This window comes from Lepisma saccharinum, chromosome 25 (genome assembly GCF_977018435.1).
Source record: "Lepisma saccharinum chromosome 25, izLepSacc3.1, whole genome shotgun sequence".
Taxonomy (NCBI): domain Eukaryota; kingdom Metazoa; phylum Arthropoda; class Insecta; order Zygentoma; family Lepismatidae; genus Lepisma; species Lepisma saccharinum.
Genome location: NC_139253.1, coordinates 36,608,459 through 36,633,594, shown reverse-complemented (window position 1 = coordinate 36,633,594; position 25,136 = coordinate 36,608,459). Strand labels below are relative to the sequence as shown.

General features: G+C 37.8%; 3 protein-coding genes across 3 annotated transcripts in view; 1 reads left to right on the top strand and 2 right to left on the bottom strand.

Annotated features, from left to right (window-relative positions):
• The first annotated feature begins 1,041 nt into the window (after positions 1–1,041).
• LOC145978747 (uncharacterized) lies at positions 1,042–1,929 on the top strand. Its single transcript, XM_083111555.1, has one exon. It carries the CDS (start codon positions 1,042–1,044, stop codon positions 1,927–1,929), a length of 888 nt encoding a protein of 295 aa, XP_082967681.1.
• Positions 1,930–7,128: 5,199 nt separating this feature from the next.
• Positions 7,129–25,136, bottom strand: part of LOC145978964 (vacuolar protein sorting-associated protein 26C) — a 54,847-nt gene continuing 36,839 nt past the window's right edge. The window contains exon 8 of the mRNA XM_083112001.1: positions 7,129–7,266. The gene's annotated coding sequence lies outside the window, so the exon portion shown is untranslated. The remainder of the gene's footprint in view (positions 7,267–25,136) is intronic.
• LOC145978746 (uncharacterized) lies at positions 7,137–25,080 on the bottom strand. The gene is made up of 8 exons (XM_083111554.1): positions 24,938–25,080; positions 24,346–24,545; positions 20,451–20,678; positions 17,235–18,099; positions 14,554–14,606; positions 13,346–13,395; positions 11,165–11,247; positions 7,137–7,266 (listed from the first exon to the last, which is right to left on the bottom strand). The coding sequence occupies exons 1-8, from the start codon at positions 25,078–25,080 to the stop codon at positions 7,137–7,139; spliced, it is 1,752 nt and encodes a 583-aa protein (XP_082967680.1).

Below are 25,136 nucleotides of genomic sequence, written 5' to 3'. Positions count from 1 at the left end.
TCTTCGTCTATTTAATTTCCGCTGCTTGAAACACAGTTGCCAGTTCAGTGGGAGAATCGATCACTAGAGTGTGCGTCAAATCTCCTGCATATGGCCTTGAAAGGCTGAACAGCACCAGCGAATCACAGACGTGCGACGTTGCCTAGTTCAGAACCTGTTTCACCTCGCTACTGAATCGTGTACCTGGCGCTCGGATATAAATAGATTATTTCAAGTGTCAATAGTTCAACAGATTGAAAGATAATGAATTTGCGAGTATGTACGAAAAACAAGCGTGATTGTAGCTTATACTGTTCTCTCTGTAGAAGCAATGTTATTATAAACGTATTTGCATTGTATCGTTTTTGCTCTCCCTTCGTTCCTGCTGCATTCCGAAAATTTCCGATTAGCGAAGGGAACAGGGTACATTCGTTCCCGGTGATGGTTGAAGAAGTTGACGAAGAGGATACCGCCACTGCTCGTATTTCCGTGTGTTTAGTGGGTGTGTGCAGCATGTCATTGAGTAAACCAAGTGGTAGTGGTAGCGAGAGAAGAGAGAAAAAATACAGTGTTGTACGAAGCCAGGCACGACAGGTGATTTTTCAGGTGTACAATTTCTTAAAAAAATGTTCGAGTGAAGAAGAGAGAAGTAAAATTGACTTTAAGAAGTGCCAGGCTCTAACAGCTCAAGCGTGTGGTGTGAATCAAGCTACCGTTTCTCGGATATGTTCGGGGACAAAACCATATGGATCGGGGCCTGCTCCAATGTTTCAATCACCTAGAAAGCACATTAACGTACCGAAAAGAACGATAAACTTAGATTACTTTGAAAAAGACGTAGTTCATAGAACCGTCTTTGAATTTTACGATCGTGGCGAATTTCCTACTGCCAAAAAGATAACGTACTCTTTACGGGACAAAATATCTTACAAAGGCTCTACAACTTCCACCTTGAGAATATTGAAACAATTAGGCTTCAAGCACAGGAAAACCAACGACGGTCGTAAATTTCTGATGGAGAGAAGTGACATTGTTACGTCAAGGGTAAAATTCCTTCGTACAATGCACGAAATTCGAGTGTCTGGTGATTCGAGACCAATCGTTTACCTTGATGAGACATGGGTAAATCAAAACCACACATTAAAAAGTATTTGGCAAGATACCTCCAGAAATGGTGGGTTAAAGGTACCCGTAGGGAAAGGTAGCCGTCTTATCATGTGTCATGTAGGTTCAGCGAAAACGGGATTCTTACCAGAGAGTAAGTGGGTATTTCGATCAAAATTGACATCAGATTATCACAATGAAATGACAGCTTATACATTTAAAGACTGGTTTCTGAACAGGTTCATTAATTATTTGGAAGAAGGAAGCATAATTATTATGGATAATGCAAGTTATCATTCCGTATTAGTTAACAAAATTCCGAACACCTCTACTCGCAAAACTGACATTCAACAATGGTTACAGCAACGCGGAATAAATTTTTCACAAACAGAAACTAAAGCAGAATTATTACAACGTGTTCTGCCGTTTAAAAATCAGGACAAAATATATGAGCTCGATCAACTTGCTAATGAAAGAGGGCATCAGATTATACGACTGCCGCCATGCCATTGTCAGTACAATGCAATTGAGCTTGTGTGGGCTCAAGTAAAGCGTCAGGTTGCCAATAGAAACAGTACATTCAAAATTGTGGACGTTGAAAGACTTGTTAACGAAGAACTTCACAATGTAACACAAGAACAATGGGACGCTTGTGTTAAACACGCACAACAATTACAGGAAAACGATTTTGTAAAGGAGATAGGTCGGGATGAAATTTTGGACCCAATTATAATAAATTTGAAGGACAGTGACACAGAGGGCGAAAGTAGTGCGGTCAGTGACGATGAGGACAACGACGGCAGTTGTTGGAGTGACGAGGAGCTCCTGGCAGTTCCTCTGGCATAATCAGGTATGTTCTTTTCTCCCATTAAGTTTATTATATGCTATATTATCTAATGTTCCGTGCTCTCCGTGACAAGGCGTTTCGCTCAACCACGCTGTCTCTTTTCCATGTGAGATTTCGGTATGGCACCGCCGCAGTGCGCTGCTATTGGCTATCGCCATATGCAGGAGATTTGACGCGCACTATAGCAAGTGAAGTCGAAGGAAAAAGAGAACAATGGCACACTCTGTGGGTGTGTAGAATCTTGAAAAATTGGTACCGGGCGGGATCCCAAACAACAACATTCCCATCTGATTGCAACTTCGAGAAATCATTTCCCGACTTTTCGAGCTCCTAACAGTCGCGAAATTTCACATGATCGTGTTCAAAAGTGGCAAATTCTTCACGTTTTCTGCACTATAAGTGATAAAAAAAAAGGTAAAGTGCTCCCCAGTGCTTAACACCACGCCATGAAGGCGTATAGGGGGTGTGGGGGTAACGCCCCACACTTTCTTGATCCGGTCGTGAGTGATCAGCATCACGCCCCTGACCGCCTTTACCCCCCAGGGTTTCCCCCAGGTACGCATGTTATTCGACGCTGGGTGGGCGCCGCCGCTTCCATCGTTAGAAAAGTTCCCGGATTTGAACCGTCCGGGGATCGAACCCGGGACCTTTAGCATGGTAGTCAGACGCGTTACCGACTGAGCCACCGCGGCCACACAGTGTCTGAAACTTATTGGAAATTGCCGTTTTTGTGTAGGGTTGCCACTTACCAGACGTCCGGTTTTCCCGGACATTTCCTACATTTTAGCCTTATGAAAAATATCAAATAACATGTCCTATATTTTGAGCGTCACAGAATATTAATTAGGAGTGTTTCAGTTGAACAAAGAGAAATCATGCAAGTTACAAGTCTATGGACTGCGCTCCCAAACTCATAGTGAAATTTATTTTCATTCAGTCATTGCCCAGTCTGTCCTGCTAGAGAAGAAACGGGAAAATTGAAACAATTAATGAAAAAAGTTTAGGGACCACATTCTGATGAAGTCACTGCTCAATGCCTGAGCGAAATTTCTTGCCTTGGGGTTTATGCTGATGGAACAAGGTGTTTCCCATTCTCATTCTATATTTAGATTGTAAAGCTGCACTGTAAAAAGTTGACAGTAGAAAAAAAGGTCTAAGGCCGTCAATTCTCGCTGCCATCCAGATACCGTTTACAGATACCTGTATATTAAACGCCAATACACCGTAATTTTAACAAGTGTTTTTTTTAAAAAAAACGGTAGACAGCCTTATTTTAAACAGTAATTCGCTGTATTTAGATGTAATACTTTTTGTATATTACCTACACATTAGTGTTAAAACGATATAGTTTTTTACTCTGGCACAAGGTGCGAAATCCTGGGGGGAGGGGGATTTCCCCCCCCCACAATCAATCTTCGCCTCAAATCCCCCCAAAAAAATTCCGGGGGAGAGTTCTTGTTATAACAAACAAAAGATAAGCAATTACCTTTAATTTCAAATATACTTTACTAAGAATAATATCGAAAACACACACAAATTAGTGTAGTTGTGAGTATTGCAGGGGCGTGCCGTGACCTTTCGTGATAGGCAAGCGATGGGTGAATTTTTCGTTTCGGTTAATTATAACAATTTCAAATATAATATAGGCCTAGACACATCCCCATTTACAATAATGTGCTTAATGGTGACGTATCGGGCTTGAGTGTGTGATGTGCATACATACCGTAAAATCAAATCTTCGCTGCACGGTTTTTAAAGAAGGAAAACAGCCTTTCGATATAACTTTTAAATTCCAACCATGAAGAAAATTATGATTACCTGACATTTGAGGGCAACTATAAATTAAATTACGTTCTTCTTTAACCCTGAAAATAAGAAACATCCTATTAGCATAAAGTTTTGATATTAAATAAACGGGCGGGTTTTGGTTTCTTACTTAGCTAGAATTATGAATCATGACTTGTCTTCAGTTACTGAATGCAAGCGCAGATGTGATTCTGCGAACGTTCATGTCTTTGCACTGCATTATAAAAATTGCTCAAGTCACTCACCGTAGCCTGTACAGTTCCATCAGTGGCGTGCTCAGGATTTTCGAAAGGGAGGGGTTATGTATACTTTTTCTTGGTAGTCCGCCCTCATTTTGTCATATTTTCCTACTTTTGACGTTCTTTTTTAGGAATACTTGGCGAAAACCCACATCAACCCCCTTGGGCACGCCACTGAGTTCCATGGTCCTACATTTGTACTGAATAAAACGCATGGCGGACAAAATAATTTATTAAGATCATTGCTGCCACATAACCAGATAATATTGTTGTACTGAGATGTTTTAAACTGCCTAGTGAAAACTTTCCCATCTTTCTTAGTTGGTTTGGTTATGAACAATTCAGGACACGGTCGCTCATGGTTCACAAGCTCCAACCTTTCACCTCATGTTCTCGAAGTGAATGGTTTTGAAAGAAGGCCCCTAATAATCAAGTCCTTACCTGCAACACTGCAAATCGATGGCTCGTCTGGTATGTCAACCATGGCGGAAAGTTTCAATGTAGAATCATACTTTTACATCAGGTACAAAAACACTACACGAAGAACAGAAAAACACAGCACAATATCACAGTAAAAAACAACACGCATCCCAGCACCCACGCTTCTTCCGTTTCACCCTACCTGCAGTTGCAGTGTTACATACCGTCCATATTTCCGAATAACTAACTACATGACGGATATGTTCAAGTACCGGCTGTGATTTTATTTCTTATAAATAGCACACGACTGGTGATCACTGGCTAGCTTCATAATGTAATTTGTTAATTACTATAGAGTTTCAAACATGAAAATCGTACCGCGTGAGGTGGTGCTACAGATGCGCAGAAAATTCTGGAAGTTAGCAACACTTGTGGCCCGTGTGGACGAATTCTTTCCAACACCCTTGCCAAAGACAGATGCGGTTTTGGTGTTGCTTGCCCTCGGCCTTTTTTCTTCGTGAACGGGAATGGACGGTGACCATGCAAGAACTGCATAAGTCACTCGAAAAGCGGGGAGAAAGGCGAGCAGTCCTCTTCTTCTAACGCGGTCAGTCGTATCGCATCGCCCAACGTCGTCAAGGGTGCAGCCGGTTTATGTTTCAAGCCAATAGAACAGGAAATAGGGGAAATGAAAATTCTGTAATGTAAATATCTTATAGTAAATAAATTCCATTCTAAGGTATATAAAGGCATTGAAAAACACGGACTTAAGATATCAAAAGTGTTTTAAAAAACAACGCAAGCGGCGCTTGCCCCGCCTTTCCTTACCGCACGCTTCTGGAGTATTGAATGCATTCTCTCTCAAGAGAATCAATACGCACAATAAAAGTAAAACAAGAATGCAAAACAATAATAACTATGAAATCTAAACAAAAACTTACACATAATAAAACCACTTGAACTATTTCATAATTTATTTAATATCTTTAACCAGTTAGTAAAGAAATTAGCTTCTTTGCAATATCTGATATGTATAAAAGTAACAAATTAATTTCCTTTATGTAATTAATATTATTATTAATAATATATTTTGAGTAATTTATTTTTACTTTTAATAACATTACAAATATATATATCGTATAATATACAAGTGTTTGTGGGGAGGGGGTTTGAAGATGAAGAACTTCCTCCCCCCCACCAGTTTTCAATGATTTCGCACCCTGCTCTGGTATAGGTATAACATTTAGTTTTAAATAGTAAACCAATATTCTTATGAAGATTATGATGCATATTTTCATTGTTTTACTATACCTTTTGGGACCTCCCGATAAGATGGTGGTATCAATGTCACCATTTAATTGAGGGGTCTTGTGTTTGATCCCCAGTGAAGGCACATTGCACAGTGGTTCAGATTCCACCATAAAATTGTAGGTCCAGTCCTGATAATGCTATCTGAACATAAAGTGGATGTAAAATAAGTTTGACCTTACCTTTATATTTTGTACACAATAATAATAATAATGCACTGTAATATAACATGCTGATTACAGGGTTCCCATTTTTCCGAACCAATATCCTTACCTTAGCAGATAATATTCAGCAGCTTTCAAAACTACTCGATAGTGATCTAATGCTAATAAATAAGTGTCCCGTTTTCAACTTTGCATGCTAAACACATGAATCAAGTTTTAACCACGGAATCCCGGGTTCGATACTCAGAGGAGGCTCATAGTGGTTCGAATCCTACTTTAAACTGTAGCTCCAATCCTGATTGGCCTTTCTCTGCATAAAGTGGACTTACAAACTAAATCAATGAATAAAGATTTTTCAATATTGCTGAAAATAAATGACGAATAAATATGAACATTTTTATGTAATGAAGTAAGTCTTGAAGCTTTCCTGGCGACGAATGATGAAAAGAATATTTTCCGCATCTTTTCATCATTTTTATGTAATGTTAATAAAAAAAAGGCAGTTATGTTTGAAAACCTGGCAAGCAAAAAAAAAAAAAAGAAACAAACAATAATTTTCATGACTTTTCCACGATTTTCAGCTCTGAAAATCTGTCAATAATATAATAGGAAGTAGAAGGAAAACATAGCTGTCAAACAATATGTTGCAATATTTCAGCATTTGTGCTCAGAGAACACTTCCATAATTGGGCTACATTGTAAGTACCAGTGGCGTGCCCAAGAGTGGGGGTGGTGGTGGGGGTTATAACCCACCCAATGGTTATAAAAAAAAAAACATCAAAGGTAGGAAAAAATGGTGAAATGATAGTTGACTACCAGAAAAAGTGTACATAACCCCTCCCTTTCGAAAATCATGGGCATGCCACTTGTAAGTACAATAATATATTTTATTAACTTAGGGAAATTGATAAAAATATACCTTTACTGACTTGAAAAAAACTAGTCATCTCAGTGGCAGTACTAAAAAAAATGCAATAATAAAAGCAAATCACAAATTGCAGTCATTAATGTATAAATTGCAAATTTAACACCAAAAAATGACAAATAACAGGACAACAAAAGACTGACTTTTATTGAGATCACTGCCAATTTTCCACCTCTGCTGCTGGTGTGATCTTGCAGTCTTACCATTACCGTTTGAATTCGTGTCAGTTTTAAAGTGTATGAACTAATGACACATTTAATAAAATCAAAAAGTATATACTCTTCATTTATTTTATTTAATTTTAATATACACATTTTGTTTCTCCTCTGATGCTTTTGAAATTATTAGGATGCCCACTCAAATGTTGCCAAAGAGTTGATCAACTTTAACATCTTTGGTGAAATTATGAACGTTTTCTTCTGCTTCCTTTTCTCCACCTTGGAACCCTCAGCAGGATTAATGCCAAGTAGACACCTGGGAAGAAAAGTATATAATTATAAAACTGAGTGCAAATGCCACAACTTCATTCAACTTACCATTGGACACATTTAACTCATAATGTTAAGTACGTATGTGAAAAAGTGGTAAAAATTGCCACCATTCCATGAAAGGTCTCACATATTCTCTATCTGGCAATAGTGGATGTAATCACTTACAGGCTGCAGGCTGGTTGTATGAGAAATATGCCTCATGTAGTGAGCCATTTCAATATTGTGGTGGACATTCAATCACATATAAATGCATGCAGCAATAGCAAATCCTAATATAATGGATCAGGTATGGAATGGTTGTTTTCAAATTTTCACTGGCGACCAACCTCTTATCGGTTTTCCATAAGATAGACTTGTTTCTGCTAGAAGTACCACAGAAGCATTCTGCCAGGGGCGGCGCGTGCCTTTTCAGTCAGGCAGGGCACATTTTTCTTTTGGGGGGGGCAGTTTACCTCTATATTCCTCTTTAAGGTTTTTGAGGGGAGTTCCTTGATATGGAGTAAGTAAATTGTTCGAACAATTTGGAATAAAATTAACATTCTGATCAAGATATCTCTCCAAAGAGCATTAAATACTCACTACGTAGGAATACGAAAAATCAGCAACATATGGAACAAATTACATGAATAAAAAAAAAACCTCGAATACTGACGTCGGAACCCTATACGCTTGCAGTAACTAAACTTTGGGTAGATACTGGAATGATTAGAAAAATGTTACACTGCAGTTTCTCTTCCATTGTCAATGAATTGAAAGGCATAGATATTAAAGTTTCTACATGATTCAATGTCATATTCACCAAGTATCCACTAATATCAATGACTAACTAGGAAGATGATGCAGCGTTAAGTTCAGTTACAATACTTTACATTGGCCATGTACCCCCAAAAAGTTCGTTTATACTTACGAAGATATTCTGCATGTCAAGTTGCTGGAACACAGACACAATTACACAAATAAATAAACACATACAGTAACTATAAAATCGCGAAAAACTAATTATTTCATAAGCGACCAATACGCACAGACGGAACGCAACGCAAACTCACACACTAACTCAAATCCAAATCCGTAATACAATGGGAAGAAAGGAGGATCTTTTTAAAAATACGAGGGACTAGTTTGTGCAATAAAAAGTGTTGTCAACTTTTCAGGTCGCCGGAACAAGCGCGAAGAAAAGCATTCGAGGGATTTTTTTCTATCTTATTGCTGCAGGCTGGAAGAACGAATGAACTGCCTGCCAAGCGTTGGAAACACTGAACGGTGAAGGAGGCAAACATGAATGGGCAGGGCACCTCGTTCACTGCCCAGAGACGGCTACGAATTTTGCGCTTTTCCATTGTGAGGGGACCGTCCCTTGCCTATGCTGTAAATGTTTGGATCAATCAGTGACGTCACGTCTCCGGGGCAGAGCCGAGATTGGACTCTCTCCAACAGGACAGAGAAATATATTAACCTCGCACAGGGTGCATACCCTGTAAGTCTGGTTGCAGCAACGTAGGGGTTGAAGGGAAAAAAAATATTTACGCGTATATACCGATCGTCTCTTCAGATGAACTTTTTATGTTAAAATTGTTGTGGGGCAGTGCCCTAGTTGCCCTTTATGTAGCATCGCCACTGCATTCTGCATGTTCATCTGCATTCTCTTCAACGACAGTAGAAGGCAATGCACACAATATAACTTGATAATCATTTATCCAGTCCTTAAGTATGAATATTATACTCTTAAAAATTATTTCTGCAACTTCCGTAGCAATATATCTACAGTTAAATAGTGTAAGATATACATCAAACAGTTTTAACTTCAGGGTAAGGAGGTAAGATTCTTGTGTTGAATTTTTATTACTTGCATTTTGTGTATTTTACTGACTAATTTTGCACAGAAAAAATATTTTCATTCCATTAATAGTAAAAGTTATTCTGTATATATTAAGAAACAGCACAGTTCAAAGGAACCATAACAATTATTAATTCATGTAAAAATTAATGCTTCAGACTTCATTCTAAATGGGGAATAGACACATTATTTTTTTAAATATTTTCTCAAATCAAATGTAATTCTCAAGAAACTCAATACAATTTTAAATTTCCAAATATTCAATTTTACCAAAGCCAGGTACAGGTATATAACAATGTAAATTCACTATACTGTAAGAAATAGCAAAAATAATAATTTCTTGACTTTCTTGACTGGTAGACACCCGGTATTTTGCACCCATCACATTATTCAAGGTCTAGCCCCTTGACAAAAATAAAAATAACACTCATCTCAGAGGAATAGAATTTCCTACCCCATGTTAAAAGCAGAGGCTGCAAAGGGGCACTCAGCACACATAAGAACACACAGCCTTATAGAGGATTATATTGGCTGAAGGTTCAGGTGCCAGTCTCTCATTGGTTTACAAAAAAGGGTTACCAGGGTGTACTACAGGGGAGCAGTGGCATGCGGTGCTAAATCAGACACGGGAACAGGTGACCTGCACTTGCCCCCTCCCCTCCCATACCCGTCGTAATATAATACAGTAGACCAAGTAAAATTCAACCCTTATTGAAATGAACTAAATAGAGGGGTGCTCCCCCCCAAGGCCAATGGCGCATCCCCTCCAAATCATATAATTTGTGCCCTTAAACCATATCGTAATCCCCACGACGTATTTAATTACGACAGCGTGTCTACTGAAAGTAACTTCTTTCTTAGCTTTACTGAACACTATACTTGATCTGCACCTCCTTCCTAAACAGGGGTGCCCATCACTCAAGACCACCCCTAAAATCGTTCATCATAATCGAGAATATATATTGTCTTGTAATGCAGCTATAGTATATAAACTTCACATTCACCTCATTCAAGCGCCAAACACGCATCCTAGTAACATATCATTGCGATCGAAGCGAGCAAGAAAATCTTTAAATCCATTCCTTTGCAGGCTTTCAAGAATATTAATTTAATGGAATGTTAAAACTTTCTTAAGATCCAGAGATATTTAGTCTTTTCCAGCTTCCCCGTTTGGCACGTTCGGGGTCGAAAATGTGTGGATATCATATCGCTAAATGCAGTCTCCAAAATTTAATTTTCGAACTCTCTCTCCACTACAGAAATCTCTTGACAATCTGAGATTTCACCAAAGTTTCCATGCCAATTTTAGACTTACTGTTGATATTGAAGAGTGGATTATACCTCATCCAACAAATTAAAAACTTGAAGGAAATCGAATTCAGCTTCCCTGGTGGGAAGTGGGACCATGAGGATCGTTTACCTTCGTGCGTGGTCGGAAATACTCGGCGTCAGGCACTAGAGGGTGGAACAACGAGGGTAGGTGAAGTAAACAAACGTCCAGTCACGGTGAAAGTTTTCTTCGGCATGTTGATTTTGGGAGAAAGAAGTGTTCTTATTATGTTAATATAGATAATTAAAATAGCTTCAATGGGCGATAAGTAGGAGGGAACAGCCTGTTCCCTCTGTTCCATGGAGGGACTGCCACTGCAGGGGAGTGAAGTTTACTTTTGGATGCCTTAATAGAAGATCATCTCCTACATACCCAGGGCATTAAGTCAGAAACATAGTACTGTTATTGTTTTCATCTTCTATGAGACATGAGTACCAACATGTGAAAGGATCAAAGTTTTGATATGCAACATGATAACATCCATACCAATATCCAGACTCAAACTCAGAATGTCTGCTATCTCAATTATGGGTTCAGCACTGAAAGCATTTTTCCATTAATGCAAACAATTGCTTTTTACAAGTTCCATGACAGGATAATATGAATATTTTATTAAAATATTAAAATATAAAAATTATTTTAGTTACATGCTCTCTACCTATCAATTTACTACCAATTTTGAGCAGCACTCTATCCACAATATAATAAACATACCTTTGGACAAATTCCAATGTATTGGATGCCTCAAATGGGTACTCCATGTTACGTGGGTCGTTCAATATATAAGTTTCCATATGCTGTAAAAAATTTTATTTTTAAGATACATTAGAAAACTATACATACATGTGTAGGAGGATCCTTCCTCACTTCTCCACATAATCCCCATAGAGATTCAGGCATTTATCCCACCGTTGCACCAATTTGTCCATACCCTTTGCAAGAAAATCAGGGCTCTGGCCATTGAGCACTACTGTCACATTACGCTTCACTTCTTCATCTGTTTTGAAACAGTAACCTTGCAATTCAGACTTTAACACCGGAAAAAGATGGAAAACACTCTGCGCTAAATCGTGGCTGTATCGAGTGTGGAGCAGCCGTTTCCACCCCAATTCTTCAATTTTGTGTTGTGTTTGCACTGCTGAGGGGGGGGGAGGGGGCTAGCATTATCGTCAAGAAGAATGACACCAGCTGACACAAGACCTGGTCGCTTATGTCGAATTGCGTTTTTCAGTTTATCCAATGTTTGGCAATAACGGTCAGCATTAATTGTTCTTCCTCGCTCCAAAAAGTCCATCAGCAGAACACCCTTAGCATCCATGCTTCTTAACTCCTTATGACGCGAGCCCGTGTTTTCCGAACAAGCATTTACTTTTCGCCCTTGAGCGCATGCACCTTCACGTCTGATAACGAATCGATTGTTGTTCCTTGTAGACAAAGGATGGCGCTTGTCAACCATGTGCTTCTTTTTAATGGCACTGCTTTATACAATATTTTATAGCACAGGGAAACTTATATATTGAACGTCCCTAGCAAATACATAAAATGAGGCAAATAACACTGATACCGCTTCCAGGAAGTCTACGAGGGTCACTATTTATATTTTGAGCCTAACAATGAAAAAAAAGGAATTTGGCATTGAAAACTGCTTTATTGTTTTTCGAAGTATTCTCCTTTATGGTCAATACACTTTTGCATTCGTTCGAACCATTTGTCAAAGCAGTTTTTCCAATCTTCTTGAGACACCTCCATAATATGGTTTTTGAACGCATCAATGGCGTCTTCCGCCGACGAAAATCGTTGTCCACGCAATTTATTCTTGACATTCGGGAACAAGAAGAAGTCATTGGGTGCCAAATCAGGACTGTACGGCAGATGACCCATCAATTCGATTTTTTGACTGTTCATAAAGTCGGTTGTTAGACGAGATGTGTAACAGCTGGCATTGTCTTGATGAAGAATGATCCGACGGCGTTTGTTTGTTTTCCGTATTTGACCGAAGACCTCTGGCAAACAAATTGTTGTGAACCATTCAGAGTTGACCGTTCTACGTTCCTCTAAAGGCACAGTTGCCACATGACCAGTTTTCCCGAAAAAAACAGGCGACCATTTGTTTCGATGTGCTTCGAGCGCGAACAACTTTTGTTGGATTGGGTTCATCTTGAAACACCCATACAGTCGACTGCTGTTTACGTTCCGGCTCATATGCATATATCCATGATTCGTCACCTGTTACAATCTTATATACGTCTTTTGAAGCACCATGATTGTATTTATTGAGCATTTGTTTGCACCAATTGACGCGAGCGTCTTTTTGAGTTTTTGTCAAATTGTGTGGGATCCAACGAGAACATACCTTTCTCACAGCTAAATGATCATGTAATATTTTATATATGCTGGTGGAACTAATGCCTATGGTTGCCTCAATCTCACAGTATGTCACATGACGATCTTGCAGTATTAGGTTTTGCACAGCATCAATGTTTTCTTGAACAACAACTGATTTTGGACGACCTTCGCGAATCTCGTCGGTGAGTGAATGGCGGCCACGATTAAATTCGTTATACCAGCGTTTCACAGTGGCAAAGGATGGGGCTTCATCGCCAAATGTGGAAGTAAGTTGATCGATGCACTCTTGTCTTGATAATCCACGTCGAAAATCGTAAAAAATTATCACACAAAAAATGTTCACAAGTTAATTCCATTTTATTGTTGTCGCGCAATCTCCAAGGCAACATAAACAACACAAATCAAGCTATTGACAAAACATTTGAAGTAAGTTATGGTCAATAATGCCAGACGATTCCGTGCAAACGTCAAATCGCACCTAACTTCAATCAGTGTTGCCAAGGCTCAAAATATAAATAATGGCCCTCGTACTATCCTCTCGATTCTCACCTCTTGCTCAATTGTAAGCATAAATCTTGTAGAATCCATTAAGGATGATCCTATAACAATAAAATGAGGAATTGTATTCAGAATATTCATTGTACGAACATGATACAAAAAAATAGAATTCAGTGTACAGATGAAAGACTACTTCAAAGAATGTAAATTCATCTACTGTGAAAGAATTTGTAGTCTTAATATTAAATATTTACACAAGTTTGTATTAGTAAGTGGCAACATTGTGTCTCAAGATGAAATTTCACTATTGACAGAACGTGCTAGTGACATATTTTAAAGTAATTATTAAATTCCATGCTTCCTCCTCACACTCACTCACGTGAAAAGTAAATGAGGTGAGTGCATGGATTGATAGGTGGAGAAGTTGTATTCTACAACACTGAAATATTTAAATAACATTTAATATATATTCCAATAATTCATTTTTATTTATCTCAGAAGTCAACTTCTAACAATGTAGTAGGTAATATTACAAATTTCCCAGCAAAATTGTTTACTGTTTCAGTTTCCAATGCAACTTTTATTTCACGGATTCAGATTCTACTCTAAATTTAGAAAATAAAAAGATATATTTACTTGTGGCTCTTGTTCCCAGTTTTCTGGACCTTCCTCAGAGCTTAAAAAAATAAAAGTAGCTATTCAAATGGGTTATAGGGCCTTCCCAATGGCACAGTGATAGAGTCGTCACCTTGAAATAAAGGGAGGTCCTGGGTTCGGAACTCGGTGAAGGCAATGGTCCGGATCCAACATTCAACTGTAGACCCAGTCCTGATTAGCCTTACTGTGCATAAAGTGGACTTAAAACAATAACTCAATGAATCAATCAAATGGGTTACAAATAGAAGGGAAGGTACAATGCATTAATGGATGAAATTGGAAAGTTGACAAGCAGGAGCACACTGAAGAAAATGAAAGCTTCCAATACTGAGATTGTAAACATTTGCACCTCAATTTTTAACCCACTTGAAGATTTATTTTTAATATTTTGAACTGGAAAATTTCTGATTAAGATCTAAGATCTCAGAAACTGGATTGAAACTGACCTATTGGAACAAGAATCACATGTAAGCAGTGTGGCAGGAATTTTGTGTGTACCAGGTTTTTTAGAGTTAAAATAAATGCAATATGAGAGGGGACGTGTTACAAAATGAATGTCATGTCATGAGACAATTGAACTTACCACAAACACACAAACTTACCTTCCTTTCTTAGAAAGGACTTCTCTGGGAACTTCACAGGGTAGTGTTGTTTACTGGAAACAGAAAAACATTAAATTTCTTGCAAATATGTATACCAGGCATGTCAAACTCAAAATATGAACTGGGCCAAATAGTCAGTAGAGTTAGATAGGGTGGGCCGCAAGGAAAAAAATTAAATTATCTTTAATACTTTATTTTAAAGAATGACTAACATAACACTTAATAAAGTATATTGAACATTCATTGAAACTTGATCATTGCTTCTTGCCTGACAGCTGGCATCTTTTTTCTGCCACCAACTTATCAATATCAGGAGACATCTTATTCAAAGCAGCTACTTTTAGAACACAGCTAAGTTGAACGTCTGAAAATCTGGATCTCGTTGGTGACTTGTTTCCTTTCACGAGTGAGAAAAGTTTTTCACACTGGTAAGTGCTACCGAACATGGAAATTATTTCACACCCAAATTTACGGGTTTCTGGAAAACGTGCAGGCAAGTACTTGTAAAAGTCAGGGATACCCACTTCGCTGTACTTTTGTTTCAAAGTTGAGTCGCACTGAATTTCAATTACTTCCATCTGCAAATGTGCTGCTACTTTTTCTACGTCAGTCGTAAACAGGGCTGAAAACAGGGAGATCTGGTCTTCGAAAGAACGAACATCGTGGAACCTTTTCCCGAATTCAGTATTCAAAACCTGAATTTTTTCGGCGTACTTTTTATACAAAACAGGGTCCTTTGAACTTTATCTGTATTTAGAACAAATTTAAAAGTGCGTCAAGTTTTCGTTTCTTAACTGTTTTTCCCAAAGCAATAACTTACGCTCGAATGTTTTGACTCGTTCATGTTGGTGATTATTTGATCTTTTCCTTGCAGTTTCAAATTTAAATCTCACAAGTGTTTCGTTATATCAACAAGAAAGGAAAGATCTTGTCACCACGTTGGTTGCGAAAAAAGGCTGGTGTCTTGTTCTTTCATTTCCAAAAATTCGCATATTTCATCTTTGAAGTTCCAGAATCTTTCAAGAACTATAGAACACGATAGCCAAGTGAACTTCTGTGTAGTAGGGCACTCCAGAATATTCGCTTTCTAAATCTGTTAAGAAAGCAGAAAATTGTCGCTGGTTTAAGCCACGGGAGCTTATGAAGTTGATAGTTTTTTCACAGGCTTCATCACACTTTCCATGTTGATTACTTTTGACCTCTTGGTGAATGATGCAATGCACATGATGGAACATGTGTTTATCGCAGGTTTCACGAAATTCGTTTTGCAGTTTTGTCACAAAACCATTGTTTTTTCCCCGTCATTGAAGGGGCACCATCAGTAGCTACACAGGATAACTTTGACAGAGGTACATCATACTTACGCAAAAGTTCACGAACAGCAATAAATATATCCTCACCGGTAGTAGTGTCATGCAATGGTACAATGTCCAATAGCTTCTCATCACAAGCACGAAGAAACACAGCTAAGTGAGCTACACCACCGATGTCTGTACTCTCATCACAAGCGATGGAATAAGCAATGAAATTTGACACTTTTGTTTTAATTTGATCACTCAAATCACAGGCCAGTTCGGTTACTCTTTCAGCAACCGTGTTGCGGGATACTAAAATGCCTTGAAAAGCTTTTACACTTGCGGGATTAACTATTTCCGTTTAATAAACTCGCCTTCGGCAAAAGGTTTTTACTGTTTAGCTATCAACTCCGACAATGCGTAGCTTGCTCGTACCGCAGCTTCGCTTTCTTGAGCTACTTTAGTAGGTTTTCGGGCGAAGGCAGCTTGTTCCTCTTTCCCTTCAACCCTCCCCTCATTCTAGATTCCGGAGGAAAAACTGCGTAGGCAGATGACTTAGCCTTGGGCTCTGAACAACTGGTAATCGTCAACTACATTCGTCAACCACCCCAATAATGCAACACGACCACCTTTTTTCACCTACCGACGGATATATCCTGTCCAAGAGGAAAACGTGTGAAATTTCACATCGTCTTACATAATAACACAGATATTTTAGCAACTACTACATCTGAAGGCTCTATTATTTAAAAACAGGTAATAGCAAAGGGGCCGCACAAAAATATATCGAGGGCCGCATGCGGCCCGCGGGCCGCGTGTTTGACATGCCTGATGTATACCAACACTATTCATGTATTTTAAGAAAACACATAAGAGTAACTTATGAATGGATTCATTAATTGCAATATTCCATTTTCATATAATTACACTAAGTTCTTAGTAGTCCAAACATGTGTCTTGATTTACTTCTTTCTTTGAACCTACTTCTAACTTAAACTGTACCTACTTACTTCTTATGGAGTATTTTTATTGTTTCTTAGGAACAAATATATATATTTTTAGACAATGAAAACAATTTTCCTGGATATGCTGAGCTATGTTGAAGGTTTCACAAAAGATATATTTCTTGCAAGTAGTTTTACTTATTTCAGAAGAGCAACTGAGTGTAGAAAATGGTGTTAGGGTTTCTGTGTGGTAACTAATCTTTCTGAGAGAGGGAAGTCTGACTTTCCATAAAGTTTTTTCATGCATCCTCACATCAGTTGTCAACATGCAATGCAATGCAATGTGCAATGTTTCAATATTTAGAGTATTTATAGATGTATATATAGATTTCATAGATGAAAGAATACAAAATGTTAACAAATCTTAAATACCTCTACATACCTGAATAAAACTCCATCTTCTTGGAAATATCCTTGGATCTGCTTCAAGACATTGTCAGAGCTGTACCTAAGGTCTTCATCTTCAATTTCTTCCAAATCCTGAAGCAACTTCTGCATGTGTTTTAACTTTGAGTGGACCAGAAACTTAACAAGCCTTGGCCCCTTGCTGCTGAATCCAGTCCCCGAAGCTTGCTTGATGTCAATGTTCACAAGTTCTTGGAAATGGTCCAAAATGGCTTTAACTTCAAGAAGCTCTGGTTCCTTCTCCTGTATCTCCGATAAAGAGGCCCCAGAATTAATGAGACATCTCTGTCTGTGAAAAATTACAGCTCGTTGATCATCATCATCAGGTTCACTGGGCTGCCAATTCACACAACCATAACTGTCCCTGACAATATGACGAACTATATTAGGCTCTTGTGTAGGAATTTGTTGATTTTTCTTCACAGGTTCAACTTTCCTATTGACATTCTCTGACCTTAATGATAGCTGCCGTTGCAGAGAATCCCAGCCACTTCCTACAATCACGCCATCAATCCTATCTAGAAAGCATTCAGGAAATTTTTGAGTAATGATTCTTGCAATAATTTCTATCTGCTTCATCAATGGCCTTTTCCATATCTTGTGTATGTGCTCTACGACAATCCTTACCATCTGCCTTCTTGCAGCAGGGTGACGCCTTCGATTCTTTTTTAAATCATTCATAAGTGCTTTGGGCATTGAATCCCAAGGCACCTGGAATGTATAGGCCCAGTCTGCGTCAAAATTTGAATTTTGAGGCTGTCGATTTGAATTCACTGTGGCATCAACAGCATTATTAGAAGTTGGAGCCTGTATTGGAGGTGAAAATTCCTGAGGTTGATCTCCTGCAAAAAAAAGGGGAAAATGAACATCATACTGCAAAAAATGGCAAACCAGGAATTGAATCAGTGTCAATATGAAAAAGATTTCAAAGAACAAAAATTGAAAAATATTTGGCAACTACCGGTAGTAGATCTCTACATACTGATGTATAATATTTTTTCTTCAGATATGATTATTCATAATTATTTTAATTTCAACAAGTGAAATGTTTTTATGAGAGAATTAATTCATGAATTCACTAATTATCTGAGTTTCTAGAGGGTAACTGGTTCACTTAACATGAGAAAATAACAGCTAAAGAAACAAGCTTGCTTCCAGCACAAAACTTTCAAAGAATACAGAAGATTTTGGTATATAGTTTGTTAGACGTGACCACAAAGGAACCTTCAACCAAAAGCCTTCATGCATAGTCCCATTCATCTGTTCAACTCAGACCATAAGGAAGCATACTCCACTCTGCCCCTCCCTTCGACGTGTGAGTATAATATACAGGATGCGCAGAATATGTAAGTTGAGGTTCCATATTCATATGGTCTAAGGTGCAAACTTTGGACTTGGGCTATGGGATGCACTCGGGTTCGAGTCTCCTGGGAGAAGCAAAACAACTTTTCTCTTTAGATTTCAGCCTGTGCACAGGAATGGTGGCCACCCACCATTGTGAAAACATTTGGGAGCTATGAATGAGTAGCGTAACCCAGTCACAGAATACCTACAACAACAACTGGGGTTCGTGGTGCTGACCACAGGTGGTTGGATCATCTACCACCTCTGGTGGTGAGGCCAGCAGTTGGTAGGTAGACACTGGCCGTCACGGGTTGTTACATCATGGGTTATTGTTATGGAAGCTATGGCGTGCAACATCAAATTTTTAAGGATATTGTTTTACTTATGACTATGGGTTGCATTAAATTAGGGTTTACAAATATGTGAAAATATCAAAATCACTGCAAGTATAAACCATATTTAATATTCCATGACTTCCAGATCTATAGTAGTGCTATAAGTGTGGGTGAATTTGAGAAATTTTACACAAAGCATCTTCCCAGGTGTCTTGTTCCAACCGTGTTAAACACAAGAGCACCTCCCAGCTAGCCCCGAGGTTCAAGGAAAAAGCACCTACCCCATATAATAAGTGTATGAGCACTGGACTTACTAACCCTGAAAAAATGCTATTACACATAAAGATTCATGTGTTTATCTGACATGCAGGTTGGATTGAAAAACAAGTTGAACACGAAACGATGTTGCAGAATTTTTCAATTTGATTTTTTTTAAAAAAAATACATATATTTTACAAAATATTAAAATTTAGTTTAAAAAATTTACGATACAATATGAGTTCTATGCATTTATAAGCACATACTAAGAAATATGTATTCGTGTAGGCTGTACTTACCATGAAAAGAATTTGAGACTCGGTAACGAGCACTCATCTAAAAGCAGAATTAATTATTTACATGTAATTCAGATGTTAATAGTTAACTATATAAAATAGAATTTTAGCTATAACATTTAAGAAATTATTTAATCAATGGTGTATTGATCACCATTACTGCTACCCCATAATAGCAGAAGTTTGAAATATCACTGGGTAATTGTCAACTCAGTATGCATTGCTTTCCTTGAGAAAGAGTAGTTTACTATGGTTTACAATATTTAAAAACTAACACACTATTTCAATTATCCTCAAGAGCAGTGGTTGCCAAAGTGTGCGCCACGGCACCCTGGGGCATCATGGCTGGCTTACAAGGGCCTTGCGAAATGTTCCAGTATTTTCACTGAAATGATACTTGTTAGTCTGCACATAGTTTTAGTACTTTTTACATGTAAAATGTCTCTAAATTTGAAATATGGGTGTATTTTTAAACTTAAGGCAAGCAACCTAACACTAACTGGGCGTTGCAAGTGTTAATTAGGCCTATAGTCTAAGTTCGGTGCTGCGAAAATATCTTGAAACACTAAGGGCACCGTGAAACAAAAAGTTTGGGAAACAATGCTCTAAAGTTTCTGCCCTCTTTTAGATTGTCTGATTTGAGTTTACTCATTTTCTGATTGAATATATGTATAAAAATATTGTATTTCTATCCTTCTTGGTCAATTCAGGAATAGTGATGATTAGATGAGAGTGAAGGTGCTGCGGGGCACATAAACAATGCTATATAAGCATAGCTGTACTATATACAGATCTTAGCGAAAAATGCTGATTTGACCAGATTCAAGTTCTGGTCAAACCTGAACTTGATGCTAATACTTCTGCAACATTCAACAGACAATGTTGGAATTTCTTTAAAAATGTTTTTACAAAGCCTAATGTCATTTTTCAAAAGCACAGAAAATTTAGTACACGACATACCTATTTTCTTCCAGGATTCCAGTAATTTTCTTACTTGGATTGGTCTTAATATATCTAACAAGTCACACTCTTGGACATAGCATAAATTCTCTTCTCCTTCTAAACCGCATTCCAATAGTTTGTTAGCCACCATATCTAATGTAAGATCATTCAGTGAAGGGAGAACATTGCTGATTCTTGTTTTCAGAACCTCCATCTGCAAAATTTGTTGGATTTGTTCAAATATAACTGCAAAACAAAATACAGTTTTATCACATGGTAAGGAAAATTTCAAAGTATGAGGAAGAATGTCATATTTGATATATTATTGTTCTTAGAAGTTCTTAAATTCACCGCATCGATAGGAAATTGGAAGTGTCTTAAATAGTCAATTGTGTATCTACACGTTGAATATTTTCTCATTCAAGTTACTTTTATAGCTCTATATGTATATTGCAACTTTCAGAGTGAATAGTTTATTCATAAATCGATGGACAAACAAATACAATAAAACTTTCCATGTCTTACCGATGATTTGAATGTATAGGTCCACCATTGAGGCTGGTTGGCTCCAGGTTGAATATAGATGAAATATAAAATATCTTCATGCTTTTGTCACTGGTGTTTGATATTCAAGTTATGTAATATATTACAAGTGGTCTTAGGCAAGTTGTACAATCACATTCAATCACACACCAACGGCTATTTTTTTCCAGTCCAGCACAATTTTATACCTTCCCCTGGTACTGCACACACAGAAATTTATGACAATTGGTTCTGCCATTCAGCAACAGGTAGTTTCATAAGTAACATATTTACAAACACTTGCTACACTAATAAACTTTTTACAAGTAACAAATTGTTTTAATTTTTTTCACAGGCTACTTTCTTTGAAATGGTCAAAATCTAGACAGTAATCTTGGAGGAGATGATTATTTAAATAGACCATTATGCACTTAATATGCTGAAATATTTAAGCCTTGTGGGGCTCACAATAGGAAAATAAATTGTCCTCTTCTGTAAAGAGTTCTACCTTGAAGATGTCTTTAAATTGGAAGTGGCACATTTATAGTCAATCATGAGTTCTTCACAAATTGGCATGTTATATATGTCATTCTCATCATCATCATGTTCTGAAAGGTACATGAATTTTTACGTGCTCCTCCATGTGCACGAACAGTCTTAGTTTCCAGATTTAAACACGATTGGCTTTTAACTGTTGACAAGTAGCTGCTCAACATGTCTTCATGAAATTCATGACATCAGACATTTTAGTTTCTGTTACATATAAACCTTACTTACTGGTTAACTAGCAAGTAGTCTGAAAGAAATTGCTTTTTCGTTGGACTCTCGCCCCTCCCCCAAAAGTGTTTTTCAAATCAATGCAAGTACATTAGTTGGCAGTACTTTTTTTATTACACAGCTTTAATTAATCTCTCTAGTGTGAAAAGACACTCATTTCTAAATTGAAAATAGAAATTTCAACATGGAATTCATAGCTCGATACAGGCTGTAGCTGCAAAAACCCAGATTTTTGGCATGGACTTTTTTTCCAAGTGGTATATTCATATTTTAGTAGGCTTATTACATATATAGACATAGCATATATTCACACATAGCATACGCATATTCACACAACTAGAGTAGTTTTGTATATCTTTTTGTAAACCAATCAAATACTATGAAAAAATCCTGTGTTTGAATTTGACATTCAAATATGAGCACAAAACAAACAAAAAAAATAATAATTATACAATAGAAAATATCGCTCCATCTTTCAACACACGTATTAAATGTACCTTCAATATGTCTATGCTTTCTCGAACTATATCTAAAATTGAAAATCATTGAGCACTCAACAAAGAAATATTTGCACTCTTGCTCTCCTTTGTGTGAAGTGTGAAGTGATTCTCAAATTTGGTAAGACCACAGCCTAGTAAATTTTCTCTTGACAGGTCACTGCCCTAATTGTAACAATTTTGTTCACAAATATATTTCAATATTTGCACACTGGTAAAATGTACACACTAATATAGACTCTTGAAATTAAATATTAATACGTAGTATTCATAATTGGGAAAAGAGAGACGCGGTAGTATATAAATACGGAGAAACTAGTACTCACTTTTATCCGCGAAGCTGTTTTTTCTTTTTCGCTTGGCATGCATCTTTTGTTTGTAGTTCTCTGGCTGCCGCTAGGTGCGCTGTTGTTAACTGTGCGTCTGGGTCTGTGTCATCTGCTATTTCCGGGTTATAACTGTTGTAGTAGGGGAATCCAAGTGTGGTGCACTTGCCCGCTATCGATGTTTAGCTCATGCTGGAAGTGCATTATGGTGTGAGTTTCCTTGATTTTGGTGTCTACGAGCATGTGGGCAGTGTGTTTGACTTGAACCTTTTGAATGTTATGGCTATTGTATTTGATATGTTTAGCAAGACCAGTAGTGGGTTGGGCTTTTTTCGCATCTGTTAGGTGCTGTTGGATTCTTTCATTGACAGATCTGATGGACCTGCTGATGTAATGTGCCTTGCATTCACACTCTGCATCGTATACACCTGGGTTATCAAGGGGGAAGAGGAAGTACCGTTTGTGTTCGTTCAGTTTATCAGTTATTTTGGAATTGGGTTTGTGCGCTACTTTAGGAGAAGGGCTTTGGATATGCGGTTGGAAGTGGTGGGATGGTAGGGGAAGGCAAACCATTTATATTGGCTGCTGGAGGTTGATTGTGGCTGGGTTGCTTGCGGATGGGTTGATTGTGGTTTGTTAGGGTGTCTGACCTGTATTTCCGCTTTACTGCACCAAGTGGAAAGTTGTGCTTCAGTGTAGCCATGTTTCAGGGCTATTTCAGTGATGGTGGCTATCTCCTCTTGTAGATCCTCTTCTCTGCAACAGTAAAAGGCTCTTCGATAAAAGTTCAGCCACACATTGGCTTTTAGCTTGAATTTTTGGAGACGGCGTGCACATCTCTTGAAGTATGTGTGTTTGCTTTCAAATCTGACTGTCCACAACCTAATAAGGGGGCCAAAGCATAAAATAAGCTGCGGATAGTGGCACAGGAAATGATGCTTAGGCCGTAGAGATGTTGCACGGAAAGATGTCTTCCTGTCATATATATACTCTTCAATACACACACGTAGGTATGCAATATCTTCAGATGAAATGCATGGAGAACAAATTAGCTCTACAATGATTTTCAATTTTAGCAAGAGCATCCATACAGCATTCCCCTCTGTCCCATAATTATTGTCCGGTACATTTTTGTTTGTTGTGTCATATTAATTGTCCGATATTCAAACTGTGACATTGGTGTATACAGAAGAAGAACATGAAACACGGGAATGAGTCATACAACTTTATTACTCAAGGATCAGTACAAATTGTGCTTTCCATCTGCCTCTTCGTCTGTCATTCCTGTACTACCATTTTGGCATACCGGACTATTATTATGGGACAGAGGGAGTATAAATTTCCCAACGAAAAATGGGAAAAGTCTTAAAAGAACCCAGTTCTGTGTTGCAGTGCCATTGAGTTTCTCCGAAGAAGGGTACACATCACATGGCTTTCCTTCGTTGTTACTGTATTGGAACTTGTTTAGATGCCTGTTCAAATGATCATATGTGAAACATTTAATTTCTTTGACGAAATATTTTATGTACAAACACAAATCATATGCCACAATGCCTTCAAAAAGGTCATGCCCCAAGCATGGGGGTAGTCCTGGATTACACACATGAAAATACAATAATTCATTAAGGCATGAATTAAATTTTATGCCTCTTGACACTTTCTCATGAGGATGACTGTTTAGAAATTCCAAATCAGTAACATATGATTCAGGAGTACGTTTTGCAGCTACGTCATAAGGACAATTGTGAAAATCTTCACTTTTTACATGGCAGTATCTGCACCAGTAAGTACAGTTGAAGCTTTCCACAAATCCACCTATAAAATGAGATCCTAAGTTGTCTCCAACAATACACAGCACTGTACCCTTCTTGTTATTCACTCCACTTTCTTCTAACTCTTTTATGTCAGAAACTAGTTTAGAAAAAACTGCCTTCTGTCCAAATGTCTTAACATCTGCTTCACGAAAAAGTAACACCAGCTGCAATTGAACGCTTGCACAGATGAACGCTTGAATGTATGTAAATTAGCCAAGGTAAAATAAACAGCAAGAATTTTGTGTTTTTTCTGAGCTGCTCCCAAAGGATTTACTACCTCAAAAGAATCTTGGTACAGAATTATTTGGAATGCTTCTTGTCTGAAGAGTTGGTTTGATTTAAACACACTGCCATCTTTAACATCCATAAAAAAAATTACTTTGTTCGAATTCTGATTGGTTGTGTGGGTTATGTGTACTAAACGAAAAATGTTCCATATGATTTTCAAACAAAGACTTCATGGATTCAAGAATTGGGATATATTGTGCAAAGCGTGGTTTTTGGTTTGCATCATGTCCTAAATATAATTGTACTGGTCTTACATAGCCAAATGTTTTTTTTCAAAATACCTTTCTCGTGATGCTGAACTGTGAAGTTTTCCATCGTGGCAGGATGCAAACAAATCATTGTTGCTTAATGAAGATATTGCATCTTTGATGGAATTCTCATCAACTTCAAGTGAGGCTAATTTTAACCTTAGAGCACTGTACATGATACTTTGTGCAGATGAGTGAACTTGTCTCATATCACTGACTATATTCTGTATGG